The sequence below is a fragment of the Balaenoptera physalus genome (genome assembly GCF_965194825.1).
Source record: "Balaenoptera physalus genome assembly, chromosome: 8".
In the NCBI taxonomy this organism is placed as follows: Eukaryota; Metazoa; Chordata; class Mammalia; order Artiodactyla; family Balaenopteridae; genus Balaenoptera; species Balaenoptera physalus.
This window is the reverse complement of record NC_138887.1, coordinates 47,035,416-47,058,539: the sequence shown is the minus strand read 5'-3', so window position 1 is coordinate 47,058,539 and position 23,124 is coordinate 47,035,416. Positions and strand designations below refer to the sequence as shown.

Here is a 23,124-nt window from a genome sequence, read left to right as displayed (position 1 = left end):
TTGCTTCTAACTTGCTGTATGATTTCAGGCAAATAATTTAACAGCACTCACTGGACCTAAATTTACCTTAACCTGTAAAATCAGGATTGGATTAGATCAGTTTTTCAAACCATTCTTTGGAGTTGGTTGGGGTAGGGATGGGAATAACAAGAAATCTCGATGGGTAGAAGAACCTCAGGCTCCTCATTCAGATGATTCTACGTTGCATTTACTTTTAGATTACATTAAACAAGGACACTTAAGCTGAAATCACAAATAGGTCCAAACTCATGATGGCACTTGACACCATCTAAGTCTGGTTTCTTATTGTTTACACCGAGGCTCTCGGCAGGACAGCCCAGGGCTCCTGTCCCTTTGCTTCTGCTCATACTGTTCCCAGCAGCTTGTGGATTATTTGTAAGCCTCCCTTCCCCATCCAGGCCTTCCCAATCTTCAAAAGGCCCTAATGTAAAAATGTCCTGGGCTTCCCTGGTGGCACAGTGGTTGAGAATCTGGCTGCCAATGCAGAGGACACAGGTTCGAGCCCTGGTCTGGGAAGATCCCACATGCCGCGGAGCAACTAGGCCCGTGAGCCACAATTGCTGAGCCTGCGCGTCTGGAGCCTGTGCTCCGCAACAAGAGAGGCCGTGATAGTGAGAGGCCCGCGCACCACGATGAAGAGTGGCCCCCACTTGCCGCAACTAGAGAAAGCCCTCGCACAGAAACGAAGACCCAACACAGCCATAAATAAATAAATAAATACTTAAAATTAAAAAAAAAAAAAAAAGTCCTGTCCCTTCAAGAAACCATCTCCAGGGACTTCCCTAGTGGTCCATGGTTAAGACTCCGTGCTCCCAATGTAGGGGGCCCGGGTTCGATCTCTGGTCAGGGAACTAGTTCCACATGCTGCAACAAAGAGAGCCCGCGTGCCGCATTTAAAAGATCCCACGTGCCGCAACTAAGAGACCTGGCGCAGCCAAATAAAAACCAAAAACCTTCTCCAGTTAGTTGTCCATCTTCCCCAAATACCTTTTCTACTCTGGTGGCTCAGTACACTCTGCCCTTCTGGCAGTTGTTTGTGTGAAGCTCAGAGGGGCAGGATCCTGGTTCCTCCATCCTAAAACACCATAATGCCTTGCATTGTATCTTTCTAAAGTGCCATGGGTTTATCATATGGCTCAAAAACTCTTTTCTCTTTCAGGATAGAATCATCAATTTAGTTGTTGGCAGCTTAACATCCTTGTTGATTCTAGTAAGTATCTTTATTTGTGTCTCACCCGGGCTCTTAGCCAAAGTTTTGAAAACCTTAATATTGTGGTTCAATCAACTCTCCAAAAAAAAAAAAAAAAAAGTTAAAAGGGGCCAGTACATGAGCATGTGAAATATTCCAATCATAGTTAAAGTAATGCTTTCAATTTTGTTGACACTTAAACAACACTGCACTTGGTAAGTGGAGTAGCTAATTGATTTCCACTCTCACCCCCTGGTTGAAGGTGAAATAGCATAAGTCAAATAACTTGGTTTTCTGGGTTTGCCTAGTAAATCTGTACTATGTCAGTGGCTACCAGTAACTCTCTTCTGTACATAACCCACAACTTCCCCATTTCTGCTAATGCCTTTACTTTTATTTTGTTCTTGAAGCATGTTCATTATCCTTTGGTTTTAAGAGATTTTAGTGTTTCATCCTGTATACTACAGCTTGGTGCTATCACAATAAAATAAAACAAAGCTACATTTCCCAGTCTGAGAATGACATTTCTTTGGCACATTTTCATTAAATATAAGAGAATTTTAGTGAAGTTTGTTTCTATGACTTCTTAATAAAAAGAATGGGTATGGGCTTCCCTGGTGGCGCAGTGGTCAAGAATCTGCTTGCCAATGCAGGGGACACGGGTTCAAGCCCTGGTCTGGGAAGATCCCACATGCCGCGGAGCAACTAGGCCCGTGAGCCACAGCTACTGAGCCTGCGTGTCTGGAGCCTGTGCTCCGCAACAAGAGAGGCCGCGATAGTGAGAGGCCCACGCACCGCGATGAAGAGTGGCCCCCGCTCACCGCAACTAGAGAAAGCCCTCGCACAGAAATGAAGACATAACACAGCCAAAAATAAATAAATAAATAAATAAAAATTAAAAAAAGAAAAAAAGAATGGGTAAAATGTTATATCTAAGGTAGAAAGAGAACTATAGGATATTAGAAACCTAATTTTTAGAATTTTTCATGTTAAGCAAAAACAGTTTTGGTTTTTTTTTTGCTGGAGTATTCAAAATAACAAAAAGTTTAGAACTTTTCAGTATAGGCGTTAATCCTGGGGATGAGGTTTAAATGCTATCTAATCTTTGATAAAGAGGTTATTTTGAGGTTAGCCAGTTTTACTGTCCTGTGGTGGTTTGTCTCCTCTCATAAAGGAGGAAAAGGTTAGGAAGATTAAGTAGAAATACTGAAAGAAATAACACAATTGAAGGTATTTTAATATTTTATTAAATATTAACATTCCAGAAGGCAAACCTGGTGGTAGATATCGTTTTACAATGTGGAGCATTTTATACTATTACATTGCCTAAATGCCAGTCTAACCAAGTCTTAGAATTATTCCTGAGGCCTGACATAATTTCTCTTCATACAGGTAACGCTGATCAGTGCTTTTGTTTTCCCTCAACTACCTCCAAAACCGCTGAATATATTTTTTGCTGTCTGCATCTCTTTGAGTAGTATTACTGCCTGCATACTTGTGAGTACTATTTAGAATTTAAATTCAGTATCCTTGAGGGCTGAAGGTGCCTAGGGCAGAATTCCCAGCTCTGGTAGACAATCTGTATAAAAGGGTGTCTCTAATTATATGCCATCCCTCTCCCCCAAAGCATGTCACAGTTCTCAATGTTAAATTGCAGGGGTTTCTTTGAATCTGAGTTTACTTTTCTCCTAAATCCCAAAGTTGTAATCTTGTAACCCTAAAAAGGAAACCCTGCTCCCTTGATAGCCAAAAAAAAAAAAAAAAAAAAAACTTAGGTCGCCAAAGATTTGATGTCATGTATTTAATTCATCTTCCTTCAAGAACTACATACAGAGCCCAACAGGCTTTGGGAAATGCCATTACTCCGCTGTTTCTAATAATTTCAAAACTAGTCTGTTTTAATCTTTGAGCTTTATCTCCCCAAATAAAAGTAATTAACACCAAAATCTCTTTGCAAACCTAAAGCTACAGTTGTACCCTTTTCACAAGAATGTTCAATTTTACTACAAAGAAGCCTTTCTTTTAGGTAAAGAAATAAAGATGGTGGTGGACTCCCAGTTAGGTATTTGCCAAGTGTTCGGTCATTTCATTAGTTGGCTGTTGTTTTCATTTCCCTTGAGGAGAGGCAGAATCAAAACAGTAAACTCTCTTTTTTTTTTTTTTTTCCCTTCAAAACAGTAAACTCTTAAACATAATTGTTCTGACTCACATAAGGCTTTGTGCTTATCTGAGTTAAAATTAAACCAGAGGACATTTCCCAGATTCAAACTCAATGATTCTGCTATATTCCTATGACCTGAGGGAAGAATCGGCCCATCCCACTTTGAGAGCCTTGGGAAAAAAGCTACCAGAGATGCTCTCCTCCCACTCCCAGCCGAAAGCCAGAAGTGACTGACAGTGATCTAATTTAAACCAAATACATGCACGTGTGAAGCCCTAGTTTTGTTGGCAGTTTGAATCAGTTAAAGGAATTAAAAAGTTGTCCTCCCTTCCAGTACCTAAAAGAGCTGTACGTTTTACTCAAATATATTTAAAATATCTGTTCTTGGATGACCTGCCAAATGACTGTGGACTCTTGGTTTAAACATTGAACAGAGTTAACTGAGAATGCAGGAATAAAGTATGGTCTTGGATATAGAAACTCAGTTGGTACCACTTGAATTATAAAGAATAAGAATAAAATTCTGGCTGCACTAGTCTCAGAATTTAGGGGGAAAAAGTATATATGGATGAAATTGGTCACAGTGGAAAAGAATTAGTTGTATTTAAAATTTTTAATATTCAGCCCAGTGCTATTACTTAAACTTTTATTTAATTCTTCTTCTTTTAGATCTACTGGTATCGACAAGGAGACTTAGAACCAAAATTTAGAAACCTAATTTACTATATCTTATTTTCTATCATCATGTTATGTATATGTGCGAATTTGTACTTCCATGATGTGGGAAAGTGAGTCTGCCAAGGAGAAATACTTACCAGGTCTCTTCATCAAAGCTATATATTTGGACTTGAATAAGAACTGGATAAGGTATGCTGAACAATCTCCTGCATAAGTCTGATACATGATTTTCATGTTAATTGTAAATCTAAATTCCCTCTTGCAGGGGAGACATATCCTAGATCACTTTGCTTTTTCTTTAAGGAGCTGATGTTGCACTTAAACATTCCCCCTTAAAGCTCAAACAGCACAAGTCATTTTCACTTTTGAAATTAAAATTTTTTATAATGGAATTGCATGGCGAAAGGCTATGTAACAAACAATCTTGCATTTTAAGACAAATACTCTTTTATTTCTGTTAAACTGAATATACAATTATTGTTCCCTAGGCAACCAACTTTTGCTTATAACTACAATTTCACGTTAACAAAAAACACAGACGGTGAAAAGACAACTTTGATTGTGTAGATCTAATTACAATAATAAATAAAATAATTTATACAAGTTTTTTTTGACTTTTCTATAGGGGTCATATTCATTAAAGCCCTAGAGGCTAATTTTGGCTTAACCTTCTCTGGTATAGGAATGACTCTTGATTTGTTTCCTTTCATTACAGAAGCAAATTTTGTTTTTTTAAATTGCCTGAGAGGGAGAATTTATATCAAACCCCCATCAGTTAATGCACTAAGTGAACGGAAAACTCTGATCCTCTCCTCAACTATTTCCTGGGTAACTTATATAGCAAGACATGTCATAAAAGGTCATGGCATACATAGGACAGGCAACTTTACTTCCTTTCCCATTTAGTTTTACTTCAAAGTGCTAACTTTGTAAACTGATGACAGTGGGTTCTGAGGGGGTGAAAACTCTTAGCTTCTCGTGAATTTTGTCTTCCTACTCTTATCCATATTAAAACAAACAAGCCTGTAGTGAATTTTCTTAACTCTCTTAATGCTTTCCTCTTTGCCCAGCCTAAATCAGCTCCCACTGCCAGCAATGGGTAAACCAAAAGTAACCACCACACCCCAAGTCTCAAACTACTTAGAAGATAATCTTTGTGGAGAAGGTCACTGGTAAGCTCTAGACCATGTTGATGTAACTTCTCTGAAATATAAACAGGCCTATTTGAGACTGGATAGAGTGCCATGTCTGATCTTTAGAGATGAATATTACTGCTTTTAAAACAGCAGTTAAGCTTTGGTGATTTTAAACTTCTCTCAGCTAAAGTGAATGAAATTCCCTGCTGACAAGTAACACTAATCACTAGGATCTCTACAGTTAAGAAAGACCCCCGTGCTCCACTCAACTACACTCTGTCATAAGACTAGACCTCAGATGATATATTTAAAGGAGGTAAAAAGTCATAGCAGCAACACTGTATGTGGCTTGAGCACTGTAGCTATTTAAAAGCCAGAGGAATGGTAAATTAAGCCTCTTGGGGGTTGCTCCTATTTCTTTGGAGATGTTGTAATTAACAGTGTGGCTTCTTTGCCTGAACTACCTGTTTCTAAGAATTACCTAATGACAGTTTACCAAATCCTCAACATCTTTTGAGTCTTCTGAAACAGGACTGCCCAGAGATGATCCAGTGATGTTTGATTCTTCTCGATGATGTTGGAATATGGGATCTGTAATGAGATAAGTTTCAAGTTAATCTTAAATGTATATATCCTCTAATCCATGTCAAGAATTTAGAGTAAGTGTTCTACCAAAGTGAAAATTTAACAAGAAGATTTCCACCTTAAGATTTATCAGGCACTCGAGGGAGTTACAGTACCTGTTAGTGTTGTCAAAGGCAAGACAGATTCAGTATCTATAACATCAGATGTCTGGATAAAGCCATGTGGTGAAGGAACGATAAGTATCGTTTCATCATCAATTGTTGTTTGATCAACTTGTTCTTCTATGGTAGGAGACCCTAAATCCTAAGTAATAATAATTAAAAAAATGAGATTCTGTCTCATATTCCTTATTAGTTTTCCTTAAGTCCCCAAACACATTTAGGCTTGAAGGGACTTAACTTTCAAATATTATCCCACTTTAAAGTTAAAATTAAAAGAAATCAAAGTTAAGGTCTTAAAATGGACAAAAGTGATAACCTCATACTCCAATGTATTACATACTAGCAAAAAATAATTTAAAAGAACCAGTTCAGTTATAGGTCCTGAATACAGAAGAAACAATGCTGTAGCACTGTGGGATGAGGTTCCTACACTGAACCACAAAGACCTGTTACAGACCACCCTCAGGAAAACGCTTCCACGGGTTCCAACAAACATTTCTCGGTCTATAGGGGGTGGAGAAGGAAAGGTTTTAGTGAGGAACTGTGGTAAAAGCAACACTGCTGGTTGAATGATACTTCAGGTCACGTAGGGGTCTGTGCTTTATTTTGTGTGTCTAAAGAAAATAGGAGGTACTGAGGACATCTTTCCATAACTGATTTCTAGGCTTTTCCCAAACTGCAGGTTTGAGGCTTAAGGCTATTTCCTTAAGTGCAACTTACCTCAGTAACATAAGCCCGGGCTAAAGGGGAGGGTGCATCCTCTTGTTTAAGGTGGGTGTCAGAGATTTCTTCTTCTGTTCTGACCATAACACTGTTCATCAGTTCTGTGCTATTTTGGTCACTGAATCTGGATATGTGAGCATCATTAAATGACGGCTCTACAGTAATCTTAGGCTGATGAATTTCATCTGGGAAAGTGTCTGCTTCTAGGGCATCTGGAGGCTCAGGAAAATCAGATGAGTGAATATCACCATCCACTGTCAGTTCTGCTTGGGATATGGAAGAGGTGATGTCTTCTGTGGCAACTGTCTGAATGATGACTCTTGGTGTGTGACACTGCACTGTGACGTTGTCACTTGTGTTCAACAAATGTTCTGGCTATAAAATGTTAAAGAAAACGATCAGTGGCAAAATGGAAAAGTACCCACCAGACTAAAGTTATAGACAACAAATGATATTTATAAGTGGTACCCTATTGTCCCCTCCATGCCTCTCTCTCACCTCTGGAACTTCAGTGTTCTTATCACTGTTTTTCTAGAACCCCTATTCTTTACACACTGGGGCCTCCGCTCTCATAATATCCCTTTTCCCCTAATGGAAGTCCATGTCATGTAAGGAGACCCAGGGAAGGAGGGATGTACCCCAGTGAAGGTGTAAAACATTGCTCCTGGAACAACAGTGGTAGGAAGAATTGTTTAAATAAATGGACTACATTAGTATTGGCTCTTATATTTTGTATCAACTAATCCTGGTCCCTAACAGGTATCGATACTAAAGTGTTTGAACGGAGCTCAAAATTTATTTCCCCCTCCCCCACGATACTGTAATTGAAGGCACATGAGCCCCTCTCGGGTGGTACTTATCAGTTAGCGAGTCTTTTCTACAGAAACTAGAAAACTCAAGAAGGAGTTTATGTAAGGTGACCTACAGATAAAGCATGAACAATGATCTGTTCAGGAGAGGCGGGAGCAGCAGCCGCCAGGGTTACTGTGGGGCCAGCAGTCAGAGTTAGGGGAAGACCTTGGCTCGAGCTTGTCTGAAGTAGGTAGGTGCCTGGAGTGCCAGTGGGCTGTAAATGGAAAGACTGAAGGAAAAAGAAAAACAAGATCAACACAGGTGCGCCAAACCACTGAGTACCCATTAAGTCTAGCTTGACATCCAAAACGGGGACTTTAATTTACTAGCCACAAATGTACTTACCAATCATGAAGGGGCAAATAATAAAATGAAGGGTATAATATTCTGGACTATTCATCTGTTGTAAGTCATTTCTCGGCCTGCAGGTTTAACAAAGGAAAGGCTTGATCCTACTCTTCACTCCCTGTATGTCTATGGTCTGGTCTCAGCTATCTGTTTCCGGTCCAAGACATGGTCTCATAAGCCATTGTTTCTAGCACAGTAACTCAGCATGCCTCGTCTTCCCTCTTTATCCCTTCTCTGTAGCACATAAAAACTAGCAGTCTCCCAGTTAAAAAAGCTTCACATGTTCCAAAAGGCACTATGGCAGTGTTTACTTACTTGAATAGATTTTTTTCATAGTATAATTTTAGGAAATTATTTTATGTTCAGAGAAAATGTATAGAAATAGCAATTAGTGTTCGTTGAGAGAAAAAGCTCCTAACTGAAAAGCCGGTTCACTGACAGTACGTTTATCGTTTGAGATCTTTTATGAAAGTGTAACAAAACTATTGAACAACAACACATGTTTCACAACCATAAGCTTCTACGTGATAATCTGAGTTTGGTTTATCCTAACACTATGAAGGAAAAGTTTTTGCACTTAGAATAGAGCTGGAAGTTAAAGTCATATAGCCTGGGTTCTTTAGTCTGATGTGGTCTTGTGGACTTAGGCCACAACAGCGCTCCTGGCTACTGACTCACTGAATCTAGGTTTCTTTAATGCTAAAGCAGAGATAGTAGCTACTTCTCATGGAAAGGTTTGTTGAGGATTAGAAGTGATTGTGACTGTGCCTGGCACACACTGGGGACTCAACTCACTTTTTTCCCTCCCTCTCTATAAAAGTTTTCCTAAAGGTTTTATTTATTAATAAATAAAAGCTAAAGGTTTTCCTAAAGGTTGTATTTATTAATCACATATGATCAGGCAGTATAATAAATACTTTACATGTACATGTATGTCATATACATGTATTTTATTTAATATGCTTAAATACATTTAACGTTCATAATTTTTTGAAGCTGAGGCACTATTATCATGTTTTATTTATAAATAAGAGTCTCTAAATATTTGATTGTGACCCTGTAAGTTAAAACCTGAACACATACCCTAAATATATGTGTATATATTGTTTATTTGGCCGGGGGAAAGGGAGGGTGAGGTGGCAAAAAATGTAAAGCGAAGTTCTGTTTTCTACCTGTGGCAAATGGCCTTCTTACACATCCCTATTTTGGAGACCAATGGATTAGGAAACCGAGGCTTAACTTAAGCAAGTGGCCTAGTAGGAGTTCCAAAAGAGAACCTTTTGCTAGGTGGGCCATTCCTATGAGATTTGGCTTTGGATAGGATAAATAAACTCTTGCACTAATACCCCTTATGTTCTTCACAGCAAATAAATCTTGACATAATTTAAATAAAATGTACTTTATATTTTCTTCATGAAAAATGAGCTAATAATTCTGGGTTTACCTATTTTAGAAAGCAGGCAAAGAACTGGTGCATTCTTCTTTTCAATTTTCATCACCACCCCTCCAAGGAATTACATTTAAATTAGCAGTCATGCCCCATCTCTCCCCAAAACGTCTGAGCATAGTTAACCCCTAATCTATTTTCTGTCTCTACAGATTTGCCTATTTTTGACGTTTCAGATAAATGGGAGTCGTACACTATATATTTTGTGTCTAATTTCTTTCACTTAGCATAATGTTTTCAAGGTTCATCCTCGTGGTAGCATATTTTTTACTGCCAAATAATCATTTGTATGGCTGCAGCACATTTTATTTACCCATTTATCAGCGGATGGACATATGAGTTGTTTCTGCTTTTTAGTTGTTATGAACATTCATGTACAAGTTTTTATGTGGACATATATTTTCACTTCTCTTAGGTATACCTGGGATTAGAATTGGTAGGTCATATGGTTACTATATGTTTAACCTTTTTAGGGATTGCAAGATTCTTTGCCTAAGCGGCTATATCATTTATGACTAGGACTTTTAAATCCTGTATCCCCCAATGGGCTAGTACAGTGTTTACTGACTGTCGTTAAATAATTCATTCCATAAACTTTTCCTCAAATAACCAATATGAACTTTTTGAGTATATATTTGTTTATGACTCAATAAAAATACGTGGCATGTACCCTACTTGTTAGCACTGTCATTTTCGTCTATAAAAAGAACATATTATTGGTTTATATACAGATGAAAAAAAAAGACTAATTATAAAAGTGGAAGTCTGATTTATGTTGTCTTGTAACCATCGTGGCTTTCAAAGCCATGGATATAGTTACACTTAATGACAATCAGGTTAACTTTTACATTTCATTTGCCTATATAACATTTCTAAGACTGATACCAACTGAACTTTCTTATGCATAAAATGGCCAATATCTGCTTTTTAAAGTAGTTACTCACTGGAAGAATCTCAAATGTCTGTAGTGTTCCACTGTTTAGTGTTATTGTTTCCGAGTCAACAGTAGCAGCAGGGGAGTCTGCTGAAGCTGTGGTAAGAACAAGGACAATAAATAAACACTTTGTAAATATAAATTTTCTTAGTGTACTCAATTAATTATGAGGGCAATCTCATATTGAATAATTTGCCTAGAAACCCAAAGTCATTTAAATTTCTTATAAGAGGTAAGAAATCTAATGGACTTGTCTGGGATGGCATAGATATAAGGGTCAGCCAACCATGACCCACAGCCAAATCCAGCCCACTATCAGTTTTTATAAATCAAGTGTTATAGGAACACAGTCATTCCTGTTCGTTTATGTATTTTCTACGGTTGCTTTTGCACTACGAGGGCAGTTGAGTAGCTATGACAGAGACAATATTTGCTAACCCCTGCTATAGATCATAAAATATTTCTAATGTTAGGAAGTAAGAGGAATACACTAAGGCTACCCTGCAAAGAGACAGGAACTTGATAAAAAAGTAAGTTTTACTGGACCTTCTGGTAAGAAGTATAAATGTCTGGAATATATAGGTGTCCTATAACACTAGGCTTTAGTTGTAGTGACATCACTTCTGGCAATGTAAACCGGGGCAAATAACTTACTTTAACCCAAACTAATGTTCAGAGACTTTACCTGCCCTGTCTACCTCATATAGTTGTTGTGAGGATCAGAAACATGAAATATATATAGTTTCAGATGACCGTACTAGGGAGACTAAATAGCACTTCAGAGATCAGACAGTATAATCTCTTTACAGATATGTCAGCTGAGGCTCAGACTTGATCAGTGTCTGCTCAAGGTTATACAGAACTAGGGCTAACGAGAAGAAATGTGATCTCTTTTGGTGTTTTCAGTCCCACCTGTAGGTAAATCTATGTGAAAAATGATCTGAAATTGACTTTTAATGTATAATGTTTGTTAGTTTATTATACTCTGACTGTAATGCTTCTCGGTTTAAAAGAAATGCACTGAATTCATGTTAGTTCTCTTACTATTTGATGGATTCTTAAGATCATACCTAGAATAATTTGAAGTGATTTCAGATAAATAACCTAAATGAAAGGTAAGCAAATTATGGTTGGAGACAAATGTGGCTCAAGGCTAAGAATGGTTTTTACATTTTTAAAGGACTGTTTAAAAACAAAAAGAAAATTCCATAGAGATCTATGTGGCCTGCAAAGCCTAATATATTCATATTTACTGTTCTGGCCCTAAAGTTTGCTAATCCCTGACCTCTAACCTAAAGGAAGAAACAATTGTGAGATTTTAGCCCGAATGCCAAGAATAATGGGTATGTTGTTAAACTCTTAATATACTCACATTTCTTGCTGGAAGAAATAAAATTATTCTAGTACTTTAAAAAAAAAAAAAAAAGCCATGCTGTGAACGATATTAAGGTACCATTTATAAAATGTTTGCTATTTTCCCAATAAGTATTGTCAACCCAATAGCCAAGGAAAATTGTAACATTCTCCATGCACAAAAAATTTTTAGCCAACAGGAGCTCTCACATTTATGGTGGACTAGTAATTTCAGTTGCTTTGCAATGCTCAAGACTACAAAACAAAACAGGCAGGGCTAAAGAAAATAAATTCTTCATGCTTTACTGCACTGGTAGAAAGCTAAAGCAAATAACCAAATTTAAATTAGAACTTTAAGAATAAGACAAGCATAATTAATTTAAACATCAGAAATATAGGTTTGTTGTTTTTTTTTTTTTTTTTTGGTCTGTTTGTTTTTTGCTGTGCTGCGCAGTTTCTGGGATTTTAGTTCCCTGACCAGGGATTGAACCCACTCCCTGGGCAGTGAGAGCACGGAGTCCTCACCACTGGACTGCCATGGAATTCCCAGAAATACAGTGTTAATAATGCCAATAAGTGGCCCAGTGATTCTCAAATGGGATCATAGAGTATATATGAAAATCTGCAGGGTATTTGTATTTGTCATACTGACTGGAAAGCACGGTTGGCATTTTCTGGGTGAGGTCAGGGGACCCTAAACATCCCGCAATGTGCAGGAGGACATCCCTGCCAAGAAAGAACTGTCCCACCTAAAATGCCAATAATCCCTTGATTGAGAATAACACCAAGTGATTGATAAACTCTTGGCAATGGCCTTTCCATAGGCAAATAACATTATGTAGGGGAAAAAAAGTGAGGTAAAAGTGAAAAATAATATGGTGCAGAGAATTTTATCCTCATTCCTTTTCTGTCCCTCTGTAATGGAAAGGGAGAAAGATCAACTTGGCTTAGATCTTAGGAAATAAATTTCCTTTCCCTATAACTATCACTGGGCTCTCATCTCATTAAGCACAAAAAAAATGTCACAGGCTAAGGAGAAGAGAGGGGTAAACAGAACAGTTCCCGTAGGACACTGGTTCTTTACTCTCTGAAGAAAATGTTTTTCAACCTCACCAAAACCCATGTCTTCTACATCTCACTTCAAATCCATTCTTCATTTGTGTGTCTTCTGGTGAATTACTACAAATGATGTGCCATCCTAGGGACTCTATGTCTTTGCTTAGCTGACTGTATTTTAAGGTAGTTTTCTATTAACCACCATTAATTCTTTATAACACCCAGAAAGTAAGATGATTTAAAATGGTTTATAATGGCTGGGCAGTGGGTTATCAGTCTTTCCTGTCACACATTCATCCTTTGTGCAAATATTAATCAAGCTAATAAACATAAAATGCCTTAGATCTCCTTTAATTTCTCAACTTGGATAAATTTCTGTCAACATTCTAGAAGACTGAAAGGTGTCAGAGCCATTAACGAAATCATATAGTTCAAACAGCCTGGAGTCTGGATGTTACTTACAGACATGGGTGATCTGGACTGGAATCTGCAGGGCCGTCACGGGGCTTGGAGAGATGGCTGTATTGTCTTCCAGGCGGGCAACTCTGATCTGAACATGCTGTACGCTGGAATTGGAATTACTGTTTGGAACTCCAGATCCTGATTTATTCTCCAAAAGCGTTGGGTTGTTTTTTTGATTCTCATGTAACTGTTTAAGACCTTTTATCAAGACTGAAGGGAGATGGGTAGACAAAAAGAACATTGATTCTCCGACAGACCACCATCTAAGCAGCAAGGGAGGTGGGGGGTAAGGAGGGAAAGTATTTGGAATAAATAATTGTATACTGGATATGTGATCTTACCAAAATAACAATAAAAATATTTAAAAACTACAACCTGTCTGGAAATTTTTGGAAACATCCGTCAAAAGAGATTAAAAAAATTCATAACATGATACTGTTTTTGCCATCAAAGATGAATTAATAGCCATTGTAAGGAACATGGAAATAAGACATTTTCTATGCCCTAGGACTTCTTGATAAAATTCTTACTATTTAGGGAGAATATTGGTAATGCTAATTAACTTATTTTCATTCAGCAATGAATAGTCTACTACTCTCCCTCCCCCAACCCTGGGCACTTTTTAGCCACTGCAAGAACATAATCAGTTGGCTGTGAGTCTAACTTACAACTCCAGAGTAGCAGCTGAACTTTTCCAAACGGTATGCAACCGCCTTGAGTTCTTGTACAGGAAAGCCAACTCCTCTACTAATCATGATAAACTACATCAATCCTCTCAGGTAATGCTGCAATCTGGCTGGGTTCATGTTACATTAGTATTCATTCACTCTCCTGGTTATACCAGAATTTATAATTTTTAAAATGTAAAATAAATTTATAACTGGGTATTTAAAGAAAAAAAATCACATTTTCATCAAGCCAAATTCCTCAGCATTTAATTTTCCTTTGCAAAAATGGAAGTTGGAGCACTATACCAATGGGAGGGAATCTGATTACCTAAATCACACAGACTCTACAATTTAGTTCCGTGTCTAAGAACAAAGCAGACAGTGAAGTGGAAAGTATGCTATATCTCACTTAAGCAAACCTAAGATATCTAGATTTACATAACAAATGAAATTAGAAATTTGCAAGCTTTTGTTCTACAAAATAAATCACCACAGAATTTCTCTAACCCAGTTAAGATATCTGAAATTATTCAATTCGTAAAAGTTGATTTAAATGTAAGTTCTTACATCTTTGTATACAGTGAAAATATACATGTAAAATTTATTTCCTCTTCATAGTTTATGTGAGAGGATAAGAATGTGTGTAGATGAGTATAGTTTATCTTTGGTGCTTTGAGAATTATAAATCATATCAACTCTTCTCAGGGGAAGACAGTTACCCAAAGAAATAGGGCAGAGGTTGAAGTAAAAACCTACTATGATTCATATCTCTTCAGCTGAGGCAAAGAACTTCTAACCTCTAATTCCTTGAGGACTAAATAGAGTAAGACAAAGGAAGGACTTAAGAAGCAAATAATACATTACCAGGGAATGAAACATCCTTATGGTTTGCAATTTGCCTTTTGATGGTCCACCATTTACTTCGAAGCCATTGTGGTGAACGGACACTGCTCCATCCCTCTGCTAACAGATCCCAGTTTATGTCATTTTCATCAGCTACATCAAGCTCTGCTATCCTACAAGTTACAAAATAAGCATCTGTTAGATGTCTGTTTCTCCATAAGAACCCTCCTCTAACTACAGGTGATGGCACTGGCAATAAAGGGAATGGCAGGTTGTGTCACTGAGATGCTACCGTTCAGGTACACAGGAAAGGATGGACTGCAGGAGTGCAGACCTGCTTCCAGAGCTAAGAGCTATGACATCACAGTAGCAGCCTTGTTAATGGTACCACCAATGGGCTGTACCATAAATGGTCAGAACCAGAGGAAGCACAGTGAAGGAGAGGGAATAGCTAAAGGTTAGAATAAGATAAGGACAGGTTTAGTTGTATAGTGTTCTACAATGTTTTATAGTGTGTTACAATAAGTTATTTCCTAGATCTGAGCTTTTCCATTTGTAAAATAAACAAAATTATTTAGAAAGGAACTACTTATAAAGATGACTAGCTGGAAAAAACTATATTAAAAACGAAACTCAAAACGAAGTGATAAAAAGATAAAAACAATACTCAGGCTGCAACCCAAAAAACCACAATCAATACAAAATAGTACAACTAAATTTGGGGTTTTAATGTCTATTTGTTTTCTAGTTTTAACTGTCACGATCTTGATTTTCAGTAGGGTGTAGCCACAAAAGCAGCTTCTACTACTTAAGTGTCTCAGATATTTTCTTGCTGGTATTTTTGCTCATTTGAGTTTCTGAGTCTTAATGGTTAAACCAACTAATGTAAAAAATAAACTTGGGATTATCTTAAAGCTATTTTTGGATATGTATGAAATGGAAGTGTCTAATTCGGTCCAATTTGAAGGTGTGGGGTAACTGTGGACTGGGCGATCTTAGCATAGTAGCCAAAGATTGAAGGGCATGGAGACTGATAGCCCTCTTACCCTCAACACGGTCCCTCTTGGCTAGGACTGAGGCACATTGGTGGGACAGTGGAAAAGCTGCACTGCCGCTGCCTGTGCCATACCTGTTCTGCGGATATAGAGAGGACTTCAGTCTCCACGCCTTCAATCTGGTACTTTACACGAGCACTAAATCCACTAAAAAAGGAACAAACACAAAACAAAACAAAAAAGAGCTCAATATGAAATATTTAGGATTTTAAACAGTGGCTCTCTATGGAAAGGATGCTTTTCAGACATTAGGCATCTATGGAAACCAAAAGAGGAAAGCCAATCTAGATAGCCACAGCAATTAAGCAGCTTTTGTTATTAAAAGATTTAGGACACAAACCTGAGGATGAGATTGATTTCATCTTCCTTGGTCCACTCAGTACCTCCACTCTGTTTCCAGTTGAGGTAGTTGAGCCATTTAGAACGACACTGCTTTTCTGAGCGAGTACCCACTCGTTCTGCCACAGCTGCCCAAGACACACCCTGTGTGACTATGTCACCTGGCTCAGTGCTTGTCAATTCATGAACCACCTCTGCAAGTCTCTTTTCTTCTTCTTCTGTCCACTTCCCTGAAAGAAGGAAATCATCCAGACTACCACTGCTACCTTCTCCTTGTTTTGCAAATCAGATTCAGCCCTGTATTTCAAAAGACTGATGGGAAGTATGCAGTAGTATTAGAATTATTTCTGAATGAAACATGGAAAACCTGCATATACCTGCTAAGACAGTTACTAACCCAGTAAGGTTCTTAGTACTACAAAAGAAAATACAGACTCCTAATAGAAAGCACTGACTGACTCTTTAAGGAAAGAAAAACTACTCAAAACATAGCTAGAAAAAATTATATTTTCTCAAGTTATACTAAGTCCTAACTGGGAAGTGTTCCATTGATGGCTTGATGGACACAAAAATTCATACTTTTTTCTTAGTCCCACCTAAGATTCCCTGCTCTGCAGAAGTGAAGTAATAAGCTCAATAGAGACCATTATTTACAGGAATGAAAGAGGAGGGACAAGCAGAGTAACACCTATGGCTTCCCACCCATTTCAGTAAAAATAAAAACTAGGTTTATACCATCTCCTTTCCCAACTCCAAGCTACTGTGATAAAATATAAGTCTGAGACTGGTAACCAAACATATTTCTATTTCAGTTTTTTTGAACCCATAAACCCACTAATAATATCACATGTTCCTATTAGCCTTTTTCTTAAAAAAGCTTAAGCAGAAAAACAGGAAAAAAAAAGAAAACCTCTTAAAAATGTCTTCCACTCTGTTTCCATTTTGTTACTAGTAGCTGGAAACTTCTGGAAAATTTCAAAAAGGCTATGTGCTTGCCTTTCAGGCATTCACTCATTCAACAAATATATACTGAATATCTATGCGCTAGGCACAGTTCTGGATGTCATGGATTCAGGACAGTCCTGCTCTCCTATTTTAGCATGGCAAGAAAGGAAGGGGAAACTCAGACTGCCATCTCATGGCGTGGTCCAAAGAGAAAACTCCTGATCCAAAAGGATACATAGCAACAAGGCAAGTTAACAGGCAGAGCATTCCCTGAGGCTGGCAATCAGGGAATGGCATAGTGTTTTTCCATTATGCTCACAAAAGGGGTTCTATACTCAGTGTCTTACATGAACCTCTGGGGTCCCATCGTAAATCTAAAGCTCCCATGCCTGCTTCATTCATTAAGCTGTCATTCACTACAGAATTAGAGTTGGTGGAATTTATGTTTTCATTGCCTTATAGGTAATAGTGCTGGTGGAGTGGTTAAGGAGGAAACGTTCCTGACTCCACTTCAGCAGGGTAGGGGGTGAGGACAAAAATTATATTCCCTGGAAGCTCAAGCCTAGCTTGAGAACTATTTTTCTAATTGAAAGACTGAGCACAGATTATGGATCCTTCAGAAAAAATTAGAGCTAAAAAGGGAACTATGAAATCATCTATTCTAACTTCTTCATTTTATAGAGGAAACTGAGGCTCAGAAAGGTAAGAGAGAGTTGGTGGTGGAGCCTGAATACTGTTGTGGGTCATAAAGGTTAGGTTTAACAGTATCTATCATCAATTAGTACATCTGTATACATTACGAATTGACTGGGCATCTGTGGTGTGAAACACCAATCACGAGTTTTTTCTACGGAAAAATGTACTTTGAATTTGAAATAAGCAAAATACATACAAACCTCTGGAACACAGCTTCTTCCTAAGTTGGGACCTGCCTGGAACTACAGTTTTTCATAAATATGAGCTGATAAGCTGTTACCAACATAAGTTCAATAGTTAGATGGGCTTAAATTAAAATTACTTCCTACATATATGCCTTAGAAGTACCTATTAGACTTAAAAATAATTACTTCCCCAAATGGGGCAGTTCTGAATTGCTACAAAATGGAAACATGCTAGACCTAAATAAAACCTTTGAAACTGAGGAGATGTGTCCCTGTGAAAAATATCACCTTACTACACAGAGCACAAAAATAAAGGATTAGTTGGGTCTATCTGAAGAAAAAGGACACTAGAAAATAAAACCTCAACTACAATGAATGGCAAATCTCTTTCCAGAACAGAAGAGGAAGCAGTATCTGAAGGGGCAGGGAGCTCAAATGGTGACAAAAAACACCGGTGGCACTCACAGTACCTGTGTTGCAAGTGTCCTTCATCAGTCGGCACCGATCTTTGACAGAAGAGGCACTCCTTCCTAGCGCCGCCCCTATTGTTGCCCAGTCATTGCCATGCTTTATCCGGAGCCTAAAACAAGAGTCTGCCAATCAGCATTTGGTTCAACTGTTTTCTCCCTTTTAATTTCATCATTTATTCTTCATTCTTCTTCTTCCCATTTGACTGGTTTGGAAGTTGTGGGCAGCAATACTTTGAGAGCCAAAGTTTGAAAGTGTGGCCTTTTTTTGGGGTCCACAGTTGTCTGTGGGTGAAAAAAAAACAGGCAGCAATTGCCTTTTTCCTGGGTCAGAGAAGAAATAAGTAACTTGGATATGTGTTCAAAAAAGACCAAATTCCCCTCAGGTTACTGACACAATCTCCCAGGCAGCCCCCAGATTTTCCCTTCTGAGCACTCCTAACACGCTCCTCTCAGACACCTGAAACAGGTTCACAAGTCCTTATTATCACAACAGGATCAGCCTTCGGGTTTTTCGTTCATGATCCATACAATCCATTAACCCATACTTTATGGTCCCAAAATTATGTTTCCTGCAAAATAAGACTGTATAAGGTAGAGTCAGCCCAGATAGCCAGTGAAACATTTGCCAACTCGCCATTCTAAACTAAGCCATTAGCACAACCCTGGTTTTGATCCTGGTATGTAAGTTCCCCAGACTTAGTCTTCAGGTCACCAAGAATGGTGATCTAATCTCTTCTGTAACCCCTATTAGTGGTCTAAGGACACATTTCATTTGGTTACTAACAACAAGAGAAGACAACGTATGGACATGGCTACTCTGTGCAGATATAGATTTGATAAGTTCTTTACATGGTCAACTATGCTTAACAGCAGGATTAAGTTATACCAGTCTACCAAAAATCTCTTGACATTTTCAAAGTAAAACTTTAGAGAACACAAAATATTTTAAAAAATTAAAACACAACTATCAGAATTAATGAAAAAAAGAAAGTTAAACTTACTCCTTGAGCTTTTCAATTTCTTCAGGTGTGTATCTAGAAATTTAAAGAAATTTTTAAAAGATCAATTAAAACAAAGAATGCTAACAAACTTAACAAAAATCAGAATTTCACTTAGGGAGCCAAATGTTAAGTCACTTAGCATATTGATAACATTTTTAAAGTAACCAATTTCAAAGTAGATTAATAAAAATCAAAATTAATGCCTCTATTAAAAAAAACCCCAACAAATACTTTAAGCTATAATAAAAGTGAGCACTGTAACAATTTTCTCTAGGAAAATTCAACATTTAAAACATATTTTCTCCTATGCTGCCTAACTCTTGAATTATTTCAAGTTAGGTTTAGTTAGGTACTCTAATATCATAGCTATTCTGAAAGACTTATGGATGACATGGTAAACTGGAGCTAAAAAGAAAATCTATGGTCAATTCTCACAAGTCACTGAAAAATTTTAAGTTCTCTTTATTTTCTCTACCCATGCATGGACAACTGACATATTCTTGCTCCATGTGAAGGCTTTCTTTTTAGTGGGTAAGTACTCAATATAGCCAATGCAATGTTCTTTTTAAAAGCAGTATCTACTAAGCCACACTACTACCACCTAAAACTCCCAAAGAGAAATTTAAAATATGTCAACAACACCATATTATCATTGCATTGAAGATATGATGGCTTCCCACAGATATTACCGATAACAGAAATCCACGCATTATATCCAGAAATTTAGTTATTTTCTACTCTGGTTTTATTAAAAAAAAAAAAAAAAAAAAAGTCACTGACCTAGGAAATGTTATACTATAGAAATGAACAGGAAAAATGTTACCAATGAATTCAATGAATTTAGAGTTCTTTTTATACTTCCTAAATCTTTAACCACTACTATACTTTTTATAATGTTACTTTACTACAAAGCAGACTTTGATGTATTAAGTCAGCTAGGTCTTAAACCTATATAAAGTAATTTAGATTCTAATTTCTAAAAGAGGCCTTATTGTAATGAGGTTTCACCGTATTTACAACATGGACCTGGACAATAAAAATACTAACATCACTCAACAGTAATTCATAACTATCTTCAATTAAGGCTTTGATCATAATTTTATTTAAAAAAATAGTTCCTTAAATATTACCCCTAAATTACATGAAAACATGCAGCATTACAAGTTTTCATACTTTCCCACATGGTTTCTGTCATCATACATGCGAAGCACTCTTCTATAAACTGCAAACAAAGGCCGGTTCAGACCCCATGCTATAGTCCTGTAGAAATCTTTTCTTTCGTCTTTTGACATCTCAAAGATGATTTCTGTAGCATCTTTTATTCCGCGTGCCTAAATGGGTTACATTTCTTTGATTTAGGGATTTCTGATAAAATGCATATGGATATACTATGCTTTTTAAAAGTTTTTTTAATGTTAAAATCATCAATGGCATTTAGAAAAATAGCATATTGATAATTCATTAATAAGTCAAATATAGACTTTAAAATGCTGCAAGAGATAATACAATGATACTTAAATGTTCCAAAAATAAGTTGTATATAATTCAATAAAGTCCTGCCAACCCCTTTTAAAATTACAAAAAATTAAATCTAAAGAAAGTAGAAAAGGAAGAAATCATAAGAACAAAATTAATATAATCAAATCAAGAATAGAAAGGATGAGCAATGCTAAAAATTGGTTCTTTGAAAAGATCCATGAGACTAAATAAAAACAAAAAGATAAACTTATGGCAAAACTTAAAAAAAAAAAAATGGACAAAACTATATTATAGATGAAAAATGGCACCTAAGGAGAGATGCTACAGAGATTAGATAGTTGAACATTGTGAAAATTTTATGGCAATAAATTTGAAAACTTATATAAATGTATGAATTCCTAGAAAAAGTCAACTTACCAACTGACTCAGGAAGAGAAAGAAAATCTAATAAACACAGACCATGAAGAAAATTTAATCAGTTATTAATAATTTTCCCACAATGAAAACACCAGGCCAAGATGACTTTACAGGTAAATCCTACCAAACAATTAAGAGAAACATAATTCTGATTTTAAACTATCCTAAAGATAAAAAGGGGGTGGGACTTCCCTGGTGGCGCAGTGGTTGGGAGTCCACCTGCCAAAGCAAGGACATGGGTTCGAGCCCTGGTCTGGGAAGATCCCACATGCCGCAGAGCAACTAAGCCCGTGCGCCACAACTACTGAGCCAGCGTTCTAGAGCCCGTGAGCCACAACTACTGAGCCCACGTGCCACAACTACTGAAGCCTGCGCACCTAGAGCCCGTGCTTGGCAACAAGAGAAGCCAACGCAATGAGCACCACAACGAAGAGTAGCCCCCGCTCGCTGCAACTAGAGAAAGCCCGCGCACAGCAACAAAGACCCAATGCAGCCAAAAATAAAAATAGATAAATAAATTTATTTAAAAAAAAAAAAAAAAGATAAAAAGCGGGGACAATTCCCCACTCATTTGATTAGGCTAACATAATCTCAATAGCAAAACCAGACAAGGGGAGTTTCAGAAAAGATCTTCCGGGCCAAGCTCATTCATTAAAATCGATCCCCCAAATCCTCAAAATATTTTAGCACACTGAACTCAGTAATGTATAAAAAGGTTAATAATCAATGCAAAAAGTAAGCTTACTCCAGGAATATGAGTTTGTATTAATTTCAGAAAAATTAGCAATTAATCACATGAGATTTATGGAAAAAAAAGTAAAATCTCAATAGGTATGGAAAGAGCAATCATAAAATCCAACATTCAAAAAGCATAAAGACTGTAATAATTATAAACAGAGTATAACCTTTAAATATTGTAAATCACTATGTACACCTGAAACTTATATAATATTGTACATCAATTATACCCCAATTTTAAAAAAGCATAAAGATTAGAAAAGAATCATTTACAGATGTTATATATGTAGAAACCCAAACATCTATAATCAAAAATTATTTAAGAGTACTTAGCAAGAATGCTGGTTACAAAATCAATGAAGTCATTTGTATTTCTAGACAAAGCTCATAAAAAATCTTTTAAAAATTCCCACTAATAATAGCATCAAAATTAAAAAAGCATTAAGACTAAATCTTAGGCAAGTTATGCAATTCCTTTAAGGAGGAAACATAAAACTATCAACTGACATTAAAGAGGAACTAATTAAAACGGAGAGCTATAAAATGTTCTTCAAGAGGAAGTCAGACTATTACAAAGATGTTAATTCCCTTCAAATTGATTCAGATTCAATGTAGTCCCAATAAAAATTCCAACAGGTTTTCATTCTTTGCAGGTTGATTCTAAATTTATAATGGAAGAGCAAAGGGCCAAGAACAGCCAAGACACTCATGAAGAGACCTGCCCCGTCAGGTATTGGGACTTCTGAAGACAGAGCTGTACTGGTGCAGGTATGAAACTGAACCTAAGAACAAATTAGAAAACCTAGAAACATCTGTGGAAGTTTGAGTAGGACAGAATGGACATTGTAGACTGGGAAAAGACTGACATTCCCTAATGACGCTGGGACAATTATCATCCATACAGAACAAAACAAAAACAACCACAACCCAATAACATTGAAACCCTATCTCATACCCACAGGAAAAAAATCAGTGTGAAAGGCAAAACTATATATGTGAGGATATCTTTATGCCCTTGAGGCAGGGGAAGATTTCTTAAACAAGCAAGCAAAAACACAGAAGTAAAAAGATGGTAATTTTGACACTGGAATTAAGAATCTTCTTTCATCAAATGATACCTAGAGAGAAGGAAAAGACAGGCCACTAAATGGGGCAAGATATCTGTAACACAACCAAAAAACC

General features: G+C 37.1%; 2 protein-coding genes across 10 annotated transcripts in view; one reads left to right on the top strand and one right to left on the bottom strand.

Moving 5' to 3' along the window:
* Positions 1–13,149, top strand: part of TMEM243 (transmembrane protein 243) — a 31,204-nt gene extending 18,055 nt beyond the window's left edge. For 2 of the 6 annotated variants that reach the window (XM_082472526.1, XM_082472525.1), the window contains exons 3-5: positions 1,181–1,231; positions 2,603–2,707; positions 4,041–4,652. In XM_082472526.1, coding sequence (XP_082328652.1) covers positions 1,181–1,231; positions 2,603–2,707; positions 4,041–4,163 — 279 coding nt within the window. In that variant the 3' untranslated portion in view covers positions 4,164–4,652. Of the gene's footprint in view, positions 1–1,180; positions 1,232–2,602; positions 2,708–4,040; positions 4,653–13,034 lie in introns of those variants that run through there. The other 4 variants (XM_082472528.1, XM_082472527.1, XR_014266716.1 and 1 more) reach the window with 3 other exon arrangements.
* DMTF1 (cyclin D binding myb like transcription factor 1) overlaps positions 4,479–23,124 on the bottom strand; it is a 51,215-nt gene continuing 32,569 nt past the window's right edge. For all 4 annotated transcript variants that reach the window (XM_082472485.1, XM_082472486.1, XM_082472487.1 and 1 more), the window contains 11 exons: positions 20,482–20,639; positions 19,309–19,341; positions 18,308–18,417; positions 16,013–16,241; positions 14,639–14,790; positions 13,107–13,316; positions 10,246–10,331; positions 7,580–7,735; positions 6,652–7,029; positions 5,926–6,073; positions 4,479–5,776 (listed from right to left, as the gene is read on the bottom strand). In XM_082472485.1, the coding sequence (XP_082328611.1) occupies positions 5,667–5,776; positions 5,926–6,073; positions 6,652–7,029; positions 7,580–7,735; positions 10,246–10,331; positions 13,107–13,316; positions 14,639–14,790; positions 16,013–16,241; positions 18,308–18,417; positions 19,309–19,341; positions 20,482–20,639 (1,770 nt within the window). In that variant the 3' untranslated portion in view covers positions 4,479–5,666. The remainder of the gene's footprint in view (positions 5,777–5,925; positions 6,074–6,651; positions 7,030–7,579; positions 7,736–10,245; positions 10,332–13,106; positions 13,317–14,638; positions 14,791–16,012; positions 16,242–18,307; positions 18,418–19,308; positions 19,342–20,481; positions 20,640–23,124) is intronic.